The 18,683-nt window shown below is 40.0% G+C and overlaps 1 protein-coding gene across 4 annotated transcripts in view; it reads left to right on the top strand.

The window, feature by feature from the left end:
• Positions 1-18,683, top strand: part of HIPK3 (homeodomain interacting protein kinase 3) — a 98,158-nt gene that overhangs the window by 27,621 nt on the left and 51,854 nt on the right. For all 4 annotated transcript variants that reach the window (XM_017825005.1, XM_017825003.1, XM_017825004.1 and 1 more), the window contains exon 2: positions 13,301-14,396. In XM_017825005.1, the coding sequence (XP_017680494.1) occupies positions 13,303-14,396 (1,094 nt within the window). In that variant the 5' untranslated portion in view covers positions 13,301-13,302. The remainder of the gene's footprint in view (positions 1-13,300; positions 14,397-18,683) is intronic.

Below are 18,683 nucleotides of genomic sequence, written 5' to 3'. Positions count from 1 at the left end.
TAGAAATATTGGAATTTGCACGTGCTGCTTTTCTTGTTGTGTCCTCCAGTTGGTAGCAGTTGCTTCAAAACAAACGTTGTTTGGGAGGTGATTTTTCCAAAAGCATCTGTCGGACTGATTGTCGGTCTGTTCAAGGGGATGGGAGGCTGAGCAGTGCTTCTGGAGGCAGAGGGTTGGCTTACCAGTTCCTGGGTGGAAGAGAATTAACTATGCTCAATTCTTGTGCAAAGCCCAATCTAAACGTGTAGGAAATGTCAGGCTGTGTTTCTCTGAGCTTGTGTGTTTAGGTAATGTACCTCTCTGTACTATTTTAAGGGATTGCAGACTTCCTGTTTTTTAGAATAGTTTTCCTTTTAACAGTATATATTTTCTTGTATTTTCTGTTTTGCCAGCATGCAGATCATAGCAACAAAGGCCCTTTTGACAAAGCAGCGCATTTTGAAACAGGAATTTAGTAGTTTGGCTTTCTTACGGGTGTGTGGGAAGAACAGCACTACTAACGGGATCCGTGCTGTCGTTTGGGGCCGAATTGGAGGAATATTTGTATTTTGGAGGAATGTTAAATACAGATGGAACAAGTCCTTTTAGTTGAGCTAAATGTTGCTGTTGCAGTGTGAGGTCTGTGAGGTATCGTGGCCTGAATGCTGTGTACATACAGAGTAGTTACTGTAGGCAGTGTCACTTTTTGCCCAGAACTCTGGGGAATAAAGCAGAGGACGGCTATACTTTTCTTTGTTTGTTTTTTTTTTTTTTTAAATTAGATAAGCCTTAGCTGCTCTGGATAATGATATCATCCAATATGCAGGAGCATTACAGCTGAGGTAAACTGCTCTGCCCACTGACAGAAGTATGAGTTGAGCAGAGCAGGCCTGATATCACCTGGTGATACTCGGCCGAGGGAAGAAGAAACACGGAGGGAGGATGGTGGCGATACCAACGTTGACCTGTTACGAGTTTGCTGTTGAATTTTGTGAAACAGCTTCCACCTTTCAGACCTCAGAAAGGCTTGTGTGTGCCATTTTGTGTTTTCCGAGTTTTCTTCAATTCCCTGATGATGTTACTCGGTGCAGTTAGAGGAGACTTTCAGAAGTCTTGGCATGGGATTGATCTGATGAAGAAAACATCCTTAGTGCTTCTTCATTGTAACTGTGATGGTCCTGTAGATGTGTTACGTAAACTCACAGCTGCTCTAACTATTACATTTTCCTGCCTTTGAAAGTGAGGGAAATAAGAGTTCAGCTTGATGCTGGGGAGCTTTTACTAAGTTAATGTCTCTGTTCCTAAGTCACTGAAATATTTATATTTTTTCAGATCTCTTAAGTGACAATCAGAGTTGGAGTGGAAAATAATGTATTACTTTCAATAGGTCTTGAAAGAAAAGCTCGGTTTTTGGGTAAGTGTGAGATGGATCTCTAGGTATCTCAAACTGTATTTCAGAACTCTGGCTGGGTTAAGCACAAAACCAGATATGAGGAATTGAGCACTGAGCGTGTTAGAGATGGGTGCTGAGTGTACAGTGCACCTGAAATGACCATGTTAACTCGATTTAAAGCAACTTTAAATAGCTAGTCCTATGATATGGGTTAGTAATGGGTTACCTTTTCTGACTTGTACAGCAAGTGAACACCCTCTTTTTGACCTGAAATAACCTATAATGAAGGATAAAGCCTAGAAAATCCTGTTACCTGTTCTTGGCTTCCCCTACCCTCCCATGGACTGTTTTAATTTAGAGCCTCTACCTCTTCAACAGATTTCTAGAGAAATTGTAGCTCTGTTTTTCTTCAGAGGCACTAAGTTTTGAGTGACAGGTGAGCAGGGGAACAACATGTAATTATGAAAGTGGATTTTTGTTGGTGACTTTATTTGATAGCATTTCCTACAGGGCTGTTCTTTCCCCCCTCCCCTTAATTCTTCAGTTGTTTCATTTCAATATAATGAACGTTGAAAAAGATGGCAAGAGTTGGTGTGAGCCTTGGTTTTAGATGCAGTTTGGGAATAGTCTTTGTACAGTTTTGTAGTATTTTTTCACATTATGTCACTTTTTTTTTTCATACACTGTCTTAATATTCCACTTAATTTTTGAGAGTGGATAACTTTCTGAAAAATGGGAGTTAGTCTCTAGCATAGCAGTTGTGCTTGGAAAAGGAAGAAGAGCCAAATAACTGAACTGTTTTTTAAACAAGTCAACTCATGTAGTTTAGTTCTGTTATTTTTCTTATGCTTTGATTTGGAGTTGTGTCATTTCAAAATACCTCTCCCTATATCATTAACTATACATATTTTTTAGGTCCAGTATTATGTAAACTTTTTGTACAGTCTTCTTCACCTTATGTTTTCGGAAAAAGATTAGAAAATATTCCTTTTTGTAAATAAGGAATATATTCCTGGTTTTCCCTTTTCTCCAGCTCTCTCGTGTTCTACAATGTTTGGGTGTAATAAGATGAAGCGTAGAAAAATGTTAAGTTCAAGTTCCAAAACACAACAATAAAATAAGATGCAGTGAAATATCAAAAGACAAAACAGACATAACAAATAAATTCCTGTATTTTAGTGTGATCAAAGCCACAGCAACTCTCAATATTAAAAAAGTAATTTGATTCTTATGTACAGAGTACTGTTATTAAATGTTATGAAGGACACTCCCATCAAAAAACTGTCTTAAAAATCAGTAATCTTAAATTCATATGACTCTTTCCACTCTTACTAAAACAATTTAACAGTTGTAGAAAACTTTTTAGTGCTTTTTAAAAGCAGGTTCCAAGTTAAATGGGAACAATGCTTTTAATGTAAAAAATCAGTGATTGTCAAATGAAAATCTCTTTGTATTTGTATAAACATGACCTGCTGAATATGTACAGCACCTCAGTAACTACCCATTTAGAATAAGGGGTGGAAAGCTTAGGGATAAAAAAGCTCAGGTCCTAATACCTGTGCAGAGTTCTGTGAATATCACCATTAAAAGAGGAGGATGTAGCTGCTGGTTGGAGATGCCCACAGTCACTTTCCATGTCTGTGGGAAACCACTCTGTAATCCACTGATCCTGCTCTATTCTGGAGGCTGTGCTGCTTTAGGTTACCAGGCCGTGCTGTCCTGGAGCTGATTTTTATGTGACAGGGACACTTTAACTTCCCAGGAACTTAAATTGCTGGGTGAGGCAAGATTTTTATCACAAAGCTTGGCTTGGCTGTTGCCTTGGGGCAAGCTGCGACCAGTACCTGAGAAAACTTGCTTTGGGTTGTTTTAGGGGTTTACTTTTGGTTTTACTTGACTCTCAGAAGGTGAACTGAGAAATGAAATTGGGTCTCCTCACCATGATGAAGTGAGATGTCAAAACTGGTCCTTGGGCAGGAAGAATTGCCAGGAGAACAACTTCAGCTGGGATTGTGATAACTGGTGCAGCTGTGCTCTGTGTGGGGCTGGAATGTCTTCATTGCAAAGATGTTTGCTGCTTTTATTAGTGTGACCAGATCCCTCCAGGCCTGCTCCCTTGGGATGTGGATGTCAGCTGACATCTGAACCTTTCCCTGTTCCTGCTGGAATAGACTGAAGCAAGTGCCTGCCCACAGAAAGGACCTAGTGTAGGCTTGAGGTCTGCATGGGAAAGCTCACCTGTAAAGGCAAAAGTGCAGAGTGGAAACAAACTTCAGTGCCAATAAGTGTTAAAAAAAATTGCTATATTCATATTTCCCCCAAATATCAAAAGCTAACTCCTGTGATACCAGTATGACTGCAATCACAGCTAAAAAGGTAAATAAAACAATACTTCAAGCAAAGAAACCTTTCTTACTGGCGATCTAAGCTCCCTTTGGAAACTAAGAGTAACTACTAGTATCACATATTCATAAATATTATCTATCTGAAACTTTATTTATTTACTTTTACAAAAGTAATTTACTTTTTCATATGTAGATACAAACCCACAAACACACTGTTGTGTTTCCAGTCTCAACGTGTTATTTACTACCTTGTTTTGGTCCTTTGTCAGTGTTTTTTTTTAAAAAAATGCTGTTAACCTTTACCTAATTCTGCTAGTTTGAGTAAAACATGTTCTTTTTTTTTTTTTCCTCTTTCATATGATGCAGGGTTTGTCTGTGTTGGCACACAACAATTGGTGGAACTTGCACAACTTCCAGAAACCTTTTTAGTTGTTTCTTGTAAGATGCCTTTCTGCCTTTTTGACTGAAATGCTGTTAATGTGTATCATTGTCTTGTAAACATCTTCCTTCCTGTGTTTTCCTAGAAACTTCGGTCATCTGCTGCTTTCTACTCTTTTCCTTTCAATTATTCTTTTCTTTCTTTTTTTTTTTTTTGAACTATTAGAATTGGTTGCTTGTCTACAGTCTGTCTGTTCCATTTGAGGTTTTTTTCACGTATTGTTTTTGAAGATTTAAACTATTTATAGAGATAGAAGAGGTTCTCACAAGATCTTTATTTTTCAGTATTTGAATCTGTTAAATGCAGGAATTTTGGTGTTTGGGATCTTACTTGTGAAGCCCTTGAGAAGGAAGCAGCTTTGTTCCTCAGAGGAGAAAAAAGCTCCTTGCCTCCTCTTTCCTTGTCTGTTAATATCAACTTACTTAGTGATTCATGAAATTAATTGATATTCAGCCTAATAGGAATGGATTGCTTTCAGGAGATGCTAAAGGGGTGTTTTTAATACCTTTTCTATTTGGCTTTTGTATTGGTGCTGTGGGAAGACTTCTTGCTTTGACTGTGTCAGCTCTGAGCCCTGCAAGAGGACATGGTGGGAGTTTTTCTCAAGAAATACTTCGGAAGCTCTTTGGGACAAGTGCTCCTTGAGACTAAACGTGTTTTTTAAAACTTGGTTGCAGAGATGTCTAAACATTCTTTTGAAGACTAAAATAAGAGTGATTGTTAAAAGTTTACTTATGCCACAAATGGAAAGATTATTAAACATGGAAGGGAATACAACAGAGAAAAAAAGGATGCACATTTATCAGTATTATTATGACCCCCAGCTAGTGGGGTCATGTGCTGCATGTAATCTTGCCTTTCTTTTTGCCTTCTGTAGAGTTAAATCAATAAGTTTCTCTGCATAGAGAAGATGGAGAAATTTCTTGCACTGGTGGCTTTGGGGAAACATTATAGTATGGGTTGCTGCAGTTATTGATTCATTAGGAGGCAAGAGGCTGATCCTTCTGTGAAACAGTATGCATTTCTAATGCACTGATATTTACCTGTAGGAAATGCTGCTTCCTCTGCATCCTTGGAAATCTGAAAAAAGTAAACACCTCTTTTTCCTCTGTTCTTTCTTTCTTTATTGTTCTACATATGCCATATCTATTTTATACAGCTATTTTCAGTAAGCAACTTAATGCTATTTTCATGACAACGTTGCTTACAATGAAAGAAAAACTCCTGATATATAAAGGCAGAATAATCAAACCCCTTTTAAATAAGGAATTTTTATTATGGGAAATATACTAGGACTTTGAAGAGGTTTTTTTCTGTCTGTGTATATATACAAATACCTTTCAAACATATACTTACTATGTGTATTTATCTCAATGTGTATATGTTTGAAAGTTGTTACTTGATGTAGCTGAGGCAACTGACCTGAAAACTGCAGCAGAAAAAGATCAGTCAAGGAAAGCATGTTGGCTTAGATGCCTTAATTATTTTGCAGTTAAGTCAGATTTAAAACAAACAAACAAAAAAGGCTAAGGTTCTTATTTACTCTAATATTTTTATTGCAAAAGGAGATGAATATGCTCTGGGAAGAGAGACTGATTTTCTTTTTTTTTTTTTCCCCATGTGTTTGGGGAAAGTTTTAACTCAAACATTACTTACTGCTAGGTAGTTCTCAATGTGTAGGCAACAGTTGTATTCACCTCCTTGATACAGGAGGGCCTGATTTGCAAATTTTTGCATCACGTGTCAGACTCAATGAGCTCGACAGGCTATTTGTGTGTGTGCTGTTGCAAACTTAATGTGCAAGTCCTGTGGAGAGAACAGTAATTTTGTATTGTTGTGCTGGTGTATGGTGTATTCTTTTGTTTTGTCCAGGGGAAAATCTTTTACGGTAAGAGGGAGAAAGACCATTTTGGATGAATTTCCTCCACTTTGAATAGTTTAGAGGACTTGATGAACTTTAGGTGAATAGGACCCCTTGATGTGCATGCAGATGTGTTCTGTGGAGCTGAGGTATCTACAAGGGAAACAGCCCTCTTGATTTATAGCCTTACAGGAGCTGCATTTGATACTGTCTAGAGCTATGCTAAAATGAAGCTTCTAAATAAATTGCTTAGTGGGGTTGGTCCATTTCTGTTTTTAAAAAAAGCCCAGCAGACTTAAGAAGGCAAAACTAAGCAATGAAACAAAAATAAAATTACTGGAAATAAGAAGGAAAGCTGGCATACACGTGTAAGAAGTTTGTTTGTTTTAAAAAGACAGCGGCATTTGAACAGGTGATATACCAACAAGCAGTTTGGGCTAATCCCCTCTATCAAATTTTATTTCTGCCTTAGGGAAGGTGGCAAAATCTTTTGGAAACACTTACAGCAATGGAAAAAGCGTGGCTTTACGCCCTGCCTGTCGACTCACCTCGATCCCTCTTGCTCTTGTGACAGACAGCAGCAGTGGTTTGAATAGATCCTTCAGCACTACTCTGGTGGGGAACGCGAAGGTGTGGGCTCTCCTAAATACCACTGTTCTGGACTTTTATTTCAGTGTGCCTACTGTTTCCAGGTTCTAAAAGAATTAGCCTTTTAAAAGAAGAGATTAGGCTGGCGAAGCCCTGGCTGGTTGAAATGCGCTGTTTGTGTTGATGGAGGCACATTCTGATTTGGAGGGCATGTTCTCATTCGGGGGCTGACGGCTGATACTGCACTGCTTGTGCTTTGCTTTGCAGTTGGACGACAGCATCTTGCCCAGAGGAGAAAAAAGTGCTTGAAGTACTGTTTCATTTATCTTCTTAGCTATGATTGCAGTCATATCACAAGATTTAGCTTTTGATATTTGCGGAAAATGTGAATATAGCCATTGTATTCTTGAGTACTGCTACTGGCACTAACGACAGCGTTGAGTCATAGGAGTTCACTCTGATATTTTATATAAAATGTGTGTTCAGTGTATGGCGTCAGTTCTACTTCTGAGTATCGAGACAATGGTGCAATTGAGACTAGTTTGTATCACACTTAAATGAATTTAGATTTTCCGTTTCTGGTATTAATGCAGTATCGGTAGTGTCTGACTAAAAATATCTCTGATGTTGTACAAATCTGAAGTCAGCTCTGTAACATTTTTCTTAGGTGTTTAGTAACTAAGTTTTACAAACGCAAAATTTAATCCCTGTATCGTTTGCTTCCCGCTAAGACTCTCCCCAAGCTTGCAACCAACCTTTGGCCTTTCAGCCTTGACCTTTGCCACTGACCTGTGGAGGACTGAGGCTTTATGTTGGGCAAAGGCTGCCATCAGCTCAACTGAATTTTCTTGGTGTACGATGGACCAAAATTCTGGAGCTCTGAAATATCTTGTGTGTTTTAATCAAAGACTGTAATAGTTTTTTTTTTTTTTGTCATTAAACTTGCGTGCCTCTGGTTGCTACCCCTGGAACTTGGTGTTGGCTTTTTTTGTGAGGTATCATCAGCTGCCTCTGCATCTCAGAGTTTTCTGTGGTGGAGTGTGTGTGTGCCTGGGCAGTTCATGTCTAGAATTGCCTCTGTGGTTATGCAAGGAAACGATTCACATGGCATGTGTTACTTGAAACAGCTTCGTGCTTTCTCCTTTGCTCTGCTCCCTCCCTTCCGTGGGTCACAGATCTGCTCACAGAGCTGGTTTTGAGGTGGCCAGAGGGTGGGAGGACTCTCTGGGCTTGTATTTCTGGACACTTTGCCCTGTCTGTGGATCTTTTCCTGTATAAATTGCACGAAACCTCAATTGCCAGTGCTTTGTTAGTAATCGTAGGGCTGGAGTAAGGGAATTCCTTAGGGTGAACGGGTCATGGGTATGAAAGTACTCGGATCAGTACAGCTTGTTCGGCTACATATCCAAAATAAACAATGGCATAGAGACGCTGCTACTACTGGTAATTAAGTTTCTTCTGGGGGGGAAGGAGAGGGCACCTAATTCAGATCTCTATTTGCTAAATAACTGGCGAAGCTGAGTGTCAGCTAATGTAAAAAGAGCAATTGTTTTACCTGGGGAAAAAGGGCAGTTAGTATCCTTAGTGTTTCCAAAGTGATGCATAATGTAAACAAAACATTGCGTAAGCACCCGCTGCTCAAATCGAGCATTTGCTGGAAGTTCCTGAGCTTTTAGAAAGCCTCCCTCGATGCCCCAGCTGCGCTTCGAGAAGGGTGCGATTGTGTTGGAACCGGTTCTTGCCGATGGAGGCCCTAAAGAAGTGGGAAAACAAGTTTTTTTGAGTTACAGTTTAACTCTGTTATTAGGTGGGTGCCGCTGTCTGGGCTTTGCCTGCCGGGGATTTACTACGCCAGCAACAACAGGGTGATTGCACCGCTTGGGGCAGGTAAAAGGAGCTGTGTATTTTGCAGACGAATCAAGGGTGTAGTGTGGCAATTCCTCTTCAGCTCGTGGCCTTTCTAACTGGTTACTCTGCTGCACAACCGCCTCACTCGGTCATGAGGAAATGTCAGTGTATGGTTAATTATTAATGGTGGTCAGGCCTGAAACAGCCTGTGCTTGTCGAGGTTGTCCCAGTCTGCCAAGTTGGTCGTGTTCCTAAATTTGCCTAGAACTGCCAGCATTGTTACAGTTAGGTGAACATTAGCAAGATGTTAAGCAGAGGGGTTTCATTTTGCTGAGACATGTCTGAGTGGTTTGTTACTCAGTTTCTGTAGAGAGAAGCCTGACTTGGGGGGCAAATTGTGAAGTGCCTCCGATCCATTGACATCGCTTTGTGAAAGTGCATTTATTGGTTTATTTAAATGAATTAACAATGAATTTACGTACTTCATTAGTTTGTTGGTACTTTCTTCAGAAGCACAGAATTCCCATCTTAACTCTGATCAGGAGTCACACATTTTATGTAGTTTATTGTTTAATAAGCCAAATGTAGTCTTCCCAGTTCTCCGTGCTTGAAACCAAGAAGACTCATTCCTTCGAAGGAAGCCTGTCTAGAGGTAATAATAATTGGTAGGTGTCTCAAGACAGCCTTTCTCTTCCACATCCCCTGCAGTATTCACTGGCAGTGTCTGGCATGTGAGGCAACCTCAGTATTGGAGAATGCGAACTGGAGAACTCTAGACTCAACCTCAACTTGTGTGAACCACTGCTCAGGAGCAGTCACTGTGCTGGAGGGAAGTTATGATGGTCTCCTTGCACTTGAGGGAGGAGAAGAGGGCTTTAAAAATGGTTTTAGGGGGAACAGACAGGCTTCTCTGCAACTAAAACTGAAAGACAAGTCTGAAACTACTCAAGTAGCTGGAGGCTACCTGTGTAGCTGTCTTATGTCACCTGGGGATTGCACTTTTCAGTCCATCTTCTGATGGTTTTGTTTACTCTGCTTTGGTTTGCATTCCGAAGGGGTCTTCTAGTGCACGCCTTTGGTTTTTTAAAAATTCTTAAATTTTAAAATTCAAGATATGCACCAGGTGCTCATGAGTGTTTGGGCTCAAGTAACCTCCCTGAAATGAGCACAGAAAGAAAGGGTTTTGCTTTCCTTTAGCACTGGCTGCTTTGCTCTGCACATCCCTCTCTTATTCTGCTGCTGGACTTGTTAATGTAGATGTAGCCTGACAAGCTTCAGTTTGTACGAGGAAGTGGGAATAGTGTCTCTAAGAACAGTGCAGAAAGATGGATAAACTCAGTGAAATGTTTTGTGACAAGAGGGGGAAGAAAGATCCACTCTGGTAGGTGGAAATGTGCTGTATTTTTTTCTTCTGCTAGGAGACCTGGTAAAAAAAAATAACAACAAAAAAGCCCTGCAACATGATAACTCTTTACTCTTTCCAGTGTAGCTATACATAGGATTGCATTGTAACCTGAATCCCCCAAAATAGTAAAAAAAAAAAACCCTAAAAATCCGCACAAGCAAACCAACACAGGAAAAAACAGAACCAAAAAACCAAACCACCGACAACCCCAAACCAACAAAAAAGCCCCCACACTATGGCAGTGCTGTTATAGTAGAGGCTGTTGTGGTATTTTCCCTTTCTCTTCAAGGTTTGTTGTGCAGCTCTGCTGACTGTGGAGCTTTGTTTTCGTCCGGGTAGGGGCAAATCAATCCTATTTATAAACTTAGTTTCTCAAAACAGAGGCCTCCAGAAACTGGTTGTGTTGGATTAGTTACATGATGCTCTCTTGGATTTCGCTGCATATATGTTAATGTAGAGCGAGGAAGGTGCTGAAATGTGTCCTGAGCACTGCATATGAGTGCGTGGCAGGGGTCTTTAAGCAGTCTCAGGTGGAGGATTTTCATGCACCTGTTTCACAGGAACACCTCATTCATTGGTCATATGAAGACGTTGTAGCTTGTCCAAATGAGATTGACATCTTGAAGTGTATGTTTAAAAAAAACCACAAGCAAAATAATGGAGCTAACAAAGAAGTGTTTAGGGGAAGGTAAGAAATGAGATGCTTCTACAAAAACCAAGACCATTTTTATTTTTCTGGAGTAAAATTTTACTGTTTTTTGTTCAGTCGGATTTAGTGCACTTCATTATTGTATCCAAGGTTGTTCTTCCAGGGTATGTTATCTCTTCTATTTAGTGCTTAATTATATTTTTTTTTTTTGGAGTTGCTGCAAATGTTCTTGTGATAACTCAGTAAACACTTCTTATCTGAGAACAGAGCTGTTACTGTGGTTGGAGTTCAGGGTCATGTAGTTAAGTCTGTAAGAAACACACAAACTCCAAAAGATGATAGATAGCCTGGCTTTTTTTGTCCAGCTGAAATTAATGTTAAAGCTGGGACTGTGTGCTTCCAGAACTTCTGGACTGGTTTGAACAGCATGAGCTATAGAAAACTTGCACTTTTTTTGAATGCCCGTGGTCTCAATAGGCTCAGGTGAGGATTTGAGTTGTCCTCTGGCCATGCTAGAGGACTGTCCTCCCCCTGTTCCCCCCCACACTGTGTTGTTGTCATGTCTTCTGAAAACATCCTTAACTGCAGTGTGGGTTTATTGTTTTTTTTTAAAGTAACCATCCTCATTTAATGCCCTCAGCTTTGGTGATGTGCTCGCATGGGCAAATACCTTCTCCAGAAGTGAAATGTTGGGAATGTTTGCTGTTTGGTTACGGCAGATCCAGGACAAATGGACCTGCTGGGGTTGCTGCAGCTTAGCCAGCCTCTCTCCTCTGGGCCAGACATCCAGCTCCCTCCTGTTTGGAGGTGCACTGGACCTGTTTCTGCCCAGGAGCTTAGTGGTATGGCTGTGCCTCTGGGCTGGCTCAGCATTTAGATTTGTCTCTGAGTCATGAAGGTGATGCTGGGCCTCTGAACCCTCCTGTCAGCAAACTGTAGGATAACATGCCAGTCCTTGAGAAGAGGGACAGTTTCTTTGCTTTTGAAGTGTAAAAGTTTTTTTTGAAGTTGTATATTTTACTTCTGTCATGCACATGCGTGTCAAAGAGTAAGCAAGGATTCTGTTGAAAAAGCAAGCAGAGCATTTTTTAGCAGGAACCTTGAAAAGATTGTTAAGAAAAAACCCCAAGCGTTATTTTGATATTTCGGTGTCTTTGGAGTAAATGTGGCAAATCTGGTATTTGAGTCATCCCAGAAGAACTGAAGGAATGGTAGGCTGCTGACAGAAGGTTTAGGTTGGCCTGAACTGTGAATTATTTAAATATGATTATTATAGAAAAGAGGGTAAGTCCCGTAGTCAGTAATATGTTTATGCTGTGCACTAGGCATGTTGTAATGGGGTATGTCATTTAGAAGGGAATTCAAGAATTTGGGGAATTTTTGCCTGTATTTTGAGGTTAAAAGTTAGTCTTAAATTCTTGGTGTGAAGCAGGAGGCCAGTGGCAGTCCCATCATGCCTGGTGGCAAGAGAGCCCAGCTGCTGGCTGTCTCCAGCCTTCTCCATCATCGGGCTCTGGGCAAACAGCTTTGGGGAGGAAAGGGCTTTGAAGTTTTCTGCTACAGCTGGGACAAAACCCATTAGAGGATGCTAAACTGAGGTGTTGGTATGATTATTTTAATTGCTCTTAAGATATCTAAATGCTAATTTGCATAAATCAAATCACAGCTTCAGAATAATTATGCCGTGCGTTTGGTTAGTTTTCATTTGATCGGAGTCATTGCAATGTCTGGCTCAAGTTTTATGTGACTCATCTGCAATTTAAATACCTATTAACAGAATTTTCATGTGCCTGGTATGATTAAGTGATTTAATTAAGGTATTATTGGTGTTGAATTTGTCTCTGGGAGCTGATCAGACTGGTATAACTTCCATAACTTCCATGAAACCTTGTAGTCAAATTACACTGAGGTCCATCCAGGGCCTTTTTCTTGGACTTTTCTGTCATGTAATGCTAAACACTAAGGCTGGCGTTTGACAGGTTTGGAAGGGGACAGCAGGGTCAGTGGAAAGAGGAAACCTGGAAGTTAAATTCAGTGCCTCTACCCCCTAAGACTGCGTCACTGATATTGGAACTCCTGCAGTGGGGTGGAATATAACTTGGGAAAAGCACCTGCCTTTCGTGAATGGATTAGATTACTGTACATCGTAATTTACTGGAAAGTTGTGGTCGTTCGTGTACGTACACGTGCCCTGAAGTTATTTTGGGCCCCATCACATGGCTCGATCGCTTTCGCTTTCATCACAGTGAAATTCTTCCAGCTTTGACAGTTGTGTTGTTGTCTGTCTGTTCTCTGAAGCCTGATGGTGCTTCCAAGGAGTAAATCTACCTGTGTAACAGGTAGCTTTATCTCACAGTTAAGAATGTCTGGGTTATTTTATGTCACCTCTGACAAATATTTGAATGGGTTGTTCAGTTATGTTACCGAACACTATGGTACTTTTGTATGTAGAAGTTTGGAGGTTTTAAATGAAACCTGAGTTTTTAATAGCACAAAGGGAGGTCCTGCACTTGAAAAATGACATGCAGCGGCTTGCTGCAGACTATCTCAGTCCTGCCCTGTGCACTTGACTGCAGTAACCTGCTGCTGTTAAAGTCCCTGTGTGCTGAAGTGTGTGCTCTGGTAAGGCCTAAGGGCCTTGTATCAGCCACAAAAAACTAAATATGTAACAACTTTAGACTGGCTCATTTGGAGAATACACCCGTGTCCTGATTTTTTTAGAAGAAGCTGCTGCAAAGCATGGGACACGTGTAGAATTTTCACTTGTTTTTTTTCTTTTTATCTTCTCTGTAGGTATGGCCTCACAAGTCTTGGTCTATCCACCATATGTTTATCAAACCCAGTCAAGTGCCTTTTGTAGTGTGAAGAAACTCAAACTAGAACCAAGCAGTTGCGTGTACCACGAAAGAACCTACCCGCAAATCTATGTGAACGGTAAAAACTTTGGAATTTCTCCCCACAGGGTTAGTACTTTCTTTCAGACTAAAAACCCATTTGACAGACCTCGAGGACAGAACTTTTGGTTGCAGTCAAATGCTGTTGCTTTAAAAAATACCGCAGGTGCTACAAAAGCGTTGGCAGCGTGGGTGCAGCAACCTCAGTTAGAGGCACCTCGGACTGGGACGCAAGGAAGCCAGTCAGATATCCTGGAAGGACCCCAGCGATGTGGATTGAAGCGTAAGAGTGAGGAGCTGGATAATCAGAACAGCACGATGCAGATTGTCGATGAACTGTCCATCCTGCCTGCAATGTTGCAAACCAGCGTGGGGAACCCGGTGACGGTCGTGACGACGGCTGCAACTGCAAAACCGACTGGCACAAGCGGAGATGGAGATTACCAGTTAGTGCAGCACGAGGTGCTGTGCTCCGTGAAAAACACGTACGAGGTTCTGGATTTCCTTGGGAGAGGGACCTTTGGACAAGTAGTGAAGTGCTGGAAGAGGGGGACGAATGAGATTGTGGCAATCAAAATCTTGAAGAATCACCCTTCGTACGCGCGCCAGGGACAAATAGAAGTGAGCATCTTAGCGAGGCTAAGCACTGAAAATGCTGATGAATTTAACTTTGTGAGAGCCTATGAGTGCTTTCAACATCGCAACCACACTTGCCTGGTTTTCGAGATGTTGGAACAGAATTTGTACGACTTCCTGAAACAAAACAAATTCAGCCCTCTGCAACTCAAAGTAATACGGCCCATTCTGCAACAGGTGGCCACTGCACTGAAAAAACTGAAAAGTCTGGGTTTAATCCATGCTGACCTCAAACCAGAGAACATTATGTTGGTGGATCCTGTTCGGCAGCCTTACCGGGTCAAAGTAATAGACTTCGGGTCTGCCAGCCATGTATCAAAGACTATTTGTTCAACTTATTTACAATCTCGGTATTACAGGTAAGTGTCTTTTGCTTTAATTGTTTTTTTTTTAACCTTCAATGGAACAAGGTTTTAGCATTTATTAAAGTTAATGGCTTAAGGAACTACTATTCCAGGTAAATAATAAGAATAATTTAGAAAAAATTAGAACCATCTAAGAACGTAGGCCGTACGAGGGTTAAGTGGCTGGTTACCATTTGGAATGTGAGTAGTTGCTTTGAATGTTTTTACAGTGTTGATTTTTTTTTTTTCTGGAAGTATGTTTTGTGTTGCACTCTGAAGTCATCACTTACTATTATTTTGAGACTGCTGATGAGACTTTTTCAAAGGAAAAGAGAAAAAAATTATCTTGTTTAGGATGCCTTTCCTGCCTTCCTAATGCGATGATGGGTTTTTTCCTGTAAGCAGCTGGACAGTGTACTAGAAGTGCCATACTTCTATATCCTGTTGCCAAAGATTATGTAAATGCCTCTGTTTTTCTCCAGAACTTGTAAATATTTTCCCTAGTTCTTAGAAACTCCATTCTGACTGAGTGCCTTCAGCAGCAGGGGACTTCAGCTGGAGTTAGTGAGTGACAGGATACTTAAATGTTTAAGGTGATACCAGACTGACATTTAAAGTGATTTTGATACATGGTTGCATTCTCATTTGCCTCAAAATGGATGTATGTTTTTGATTTTTTTGTTTGTTTGTTTTTCAAACCTTTCTTCATGTAGTTATCCAATCTGTGTGACATTCAAAAATTATCGATATTTATTCCTTTTGTCTTCCTCATAAGCTGAACTTGTCTTGGTTGAAGACCTTTTTCGGTTCTGCTCTGCATCATTGGCAATAGTATGCCCTGTGTATTGACTGTCTGCCAATTTAGTAAAAAGCTAGTAAACTAGGATAATGAGTACTTTGAAGAAAATTTTAAGTATTTTATAGCTATTCATTCTGGAAAGGAAAACTTGTGCAGTGCAATTCTAGGCTTGATGAAATGAGTGACTGGTGTTCCTACCAGAAGGATCTAACTAATTTTTTGGCTGTAGCTTGTAAACAAGAACACTTCATATACAGTGCTCACATAAAATATTCCAATTCATCACCTGCATTCTCTATTGCTTAATTGCAAACTGCAGCAAAGGGTTTAAAAACTACACAGAGTTCATCAACAGAAAACTAAATTGGGAAACGATATGGATTGATGCATGCCCACGTTATACAAAAATGTGCACGAGAGGGAATAAGAAATGAAGTCACTAGAGAGTCCCTTTTGGTGCAATAGGTACAGATACTGTGAGTTTGGGCCCCTGAGGATGAAAATGGGCCAGACTTAAAAAGATGCATGAATTCTGTGAGGTTCTAGACAAGGGCAACCATCTTAACATCAGCTCTTCTGTACAGATCTGTAGTCCAGCAGACACTCCAGGTGCATGGTCTGAGAATGTTTTCATACCTATTTTGGCTTTTTTATTTCTTGAAGCAATTACAGATTATTATGAGCTACTGCCACTTCTCCCTCCTCCCTCCCTGAGGAAGGGGAGCCTGTGGACAGCCGGGCTGGGTGGTCCTGTTGTAGTACTTCAGTCTCAACTAACTGCTTTCAAATGTTTGTTTTGTTCTGTTTCAGATGGCTCAGTAGACACAGTGTTGTTGTGCTTATTTAGTTGCCTACATAAAAATGTAGTAGCTGTAGTTCTGTTTTACTTGGCTCCATTTTGACCTGCTGGTTGGGTTGAGCAGGTCCATGTGCTGGCAGGGTCAGTGTGCAACTCCTTGGCACCTTGAGTGCATTTTGGATGCTTGTATTGCACTGAAGCGTGAATAAGTGGGGATCCTTGTGGATGTACTTTCTAAAATATCATCCCCCCCCCCGAATAAGATAAGATTTGTGGGTGCATGTACTTGTGTTACCTCAGTGATGTCAAATGATATTCATATACTTAATATGGCATGTGCCCCTAAAATTGCCTAGTTACTGAGTTGCATTTAAGTGCTTTGTAAACATTCAGGCTGCTCAGTAGAAGATCATATTCTTTGTCTTGTGTAGTTTTATCATCCTTCTATAAAGTAGCATTTAGGTCAGTAATTTTTGGAAACAAAAAGGATATAAAAAAGAAAAATATTTGGGTCCATCTACTTGAATGGTTTTGGTGTTATATTTATATGAATATCTGAATTGTGGTTGAGATAACTTTGGAAAAAGAAGAAGAAAGATACTATATATCAAGGTTATTTTCAGCAAAAGTTTTACTACTGAAAAGGTTTTTAGCATGCTGGATTTCATCATAGATCCATAGCTCTCTACCAGTTGTGTGATTCAGATTAACTTTGTGTAACTTGGCAGTTTGTCAACATTTTTCTTTATTCCTGTGGAAACACCTGACTAGTGTAAATAATATCAGAAAATAGGGGTTTGATTCAAAAGGTCTCAAAATAGAGGATGCCAGGGAAGAGAAAAACCTTAAAGAAGAATGAGAAGGGCCTTCAGAGAATACATTGTATTGAGATGGAATTTATTTTGCAAGAAACTCTGCTTTTGGTCAATAAAATAAAGAGCTACTTCGTAGAGCATAACTGTACTTAAATGCTTTTTGTATTGGAAAAGACTGGGAGTGAATAGTGCAGGTTTGACTTGTTTAACTATAATATGTTGAAACAAACCCTTTAAAACAAGCAGCAATTGGGACTGCTATTGAAATATATTTTCCCCCACATTTTTTCTTTTTGTCCCTTAAGCTCAGTGGTGGTATGTGTTTGTTTTAAGTTACTTAACAAGAAAGTAGTCTTTTAAATAGATTTTTATTTAAGACTTCAAGCGAAGTTAATCCAGTTAGAGTTGTAATTGGAAGTGTTTTTTAAAAAGTGCTGGTTCACTACAGCACCTCTTTTTATTAGTGTGATCACATCGTTTGCTTGTGTACAATCCTTGAAAATGGTTTCTGTGCTAAGGTGGATGTGTACTGGCATGATTTTTACTTTTAACTGTTACAGTGGGGATCTTTGCCTGGTCAGAGACAACAGTGCATGAGGGTTGCTTCGAGTGACAGGCAGAATGTGCTGGTTTTGACATCTCTGTGGATATTTCCTAAGTAGATGTGATGGGAACCTGGCCTCTTCTGATGTGTAAAAGCACTCAGCCAGAGAGAGTTTGAAGAAAGTTAATAAGAGGAAACATTTTGTTTTAAAATGACTGTATTAGGATCTGACATTCTGGAAGAGGATGGAATGAAATGTCCTTAAATGACGACATAGATTGAGGGGAAGCAGGGCTGCAGAGAAAAGGTTGTTTGTTGGGTTTTTTTCCCCCCAATCTTATCACTACTTTTTTTTTTTTTGTTCTTGGGACCATAGTGAGCTAATGATTGTGAGAATGGACTTTGTGGCATTCTCCAGTGTTACAGTGTTTATTTTCAGTGCTGGTGTCAGTATTTTGCATCCGTAAGAGGAAGTGAGTAATGAATTGGAAAAATAAGTAATAAGAGGATTAGGATTTAAGGCATGGAACATAGTACAGCCAGGTGAATGGATAATGGGCTGCTACTTAGCCTGTAGCAGAAGGAGAGGTGACATAATGATGACTATTAGAAATATTACAGTACTTTTGTATGAGGAGAGATCCTAAAAAAGTGAGACTAATTGAATTTTAAAAGGATACAAACAAGCAGAAAAATGGAAACAAACCAAATGGAGTGATAATGACTTGATGTCTTCCTGTTTCTGTTTCAACTATGTCAAGCAAAGAGAAAATAAGAAAATGTTTTAAACAAGTACGAAAAACAGGTTTTGACATTTCATTACCTTTTGGAAACCTTTGACTTATATTGTTAGAAATTGTAGAGTATGGATATGAATAAATACCAACCACAATACACTGTCTGAAGTCACAGATGATTATTTTTTATTTGTTTAAAAGATGAAATGTTATTCTCTGTACTCTTTCCCTAAAAGACAGTGTCTGTGCTGACACGCTGTTTTTATGCTGGTCTGGATTTTAATAGCTGTGGACTAGAGAGATCTGGTATTTGAAGCCTTTTCTTTGCTGCTGGCCTCACACGTTAAGACTGTTGACCTTTTGTGAGTGATCAAGGGAGGTAAATAACTAGGCAGTGTGTACATTTTCAGAAGAAATTGCCCTTACATACAGCCTAGGTGATGCAGCTTTTGTCATTTATGGGCATGGTATGATCAGTATGTTCCTGTTCTTTTGGTCCACTGTGCCCCAAATCGTGAAAAGGGGAGTGTTGCATCCCAAAAGGAAAGCTTCTTTCTCCCCTTATCGCACAGGGAGGCTGTGGAGGAGCGGAATGAAAACATTTATTT

The sequence above is a fragment of the Lepidothrix coronata genome, unplaced genomic scaffold (genome assembly GCF_001604755.1).
Source record: "Lepidothrix coronata isolate B3197 unplaced genomic scaffold, Lepidothrix_coronata-1.0 Scaffold115, whole genome shotgun sequence".
NCBI lineage: Eukaryota > Metazoa > Chordata > Aves > Passeriformes > Pipridae > Lepidothrix > Lepidothrix coronata.
This window is presented reverse-complemented; position numbering and strand designations above follow the sequence as displayed.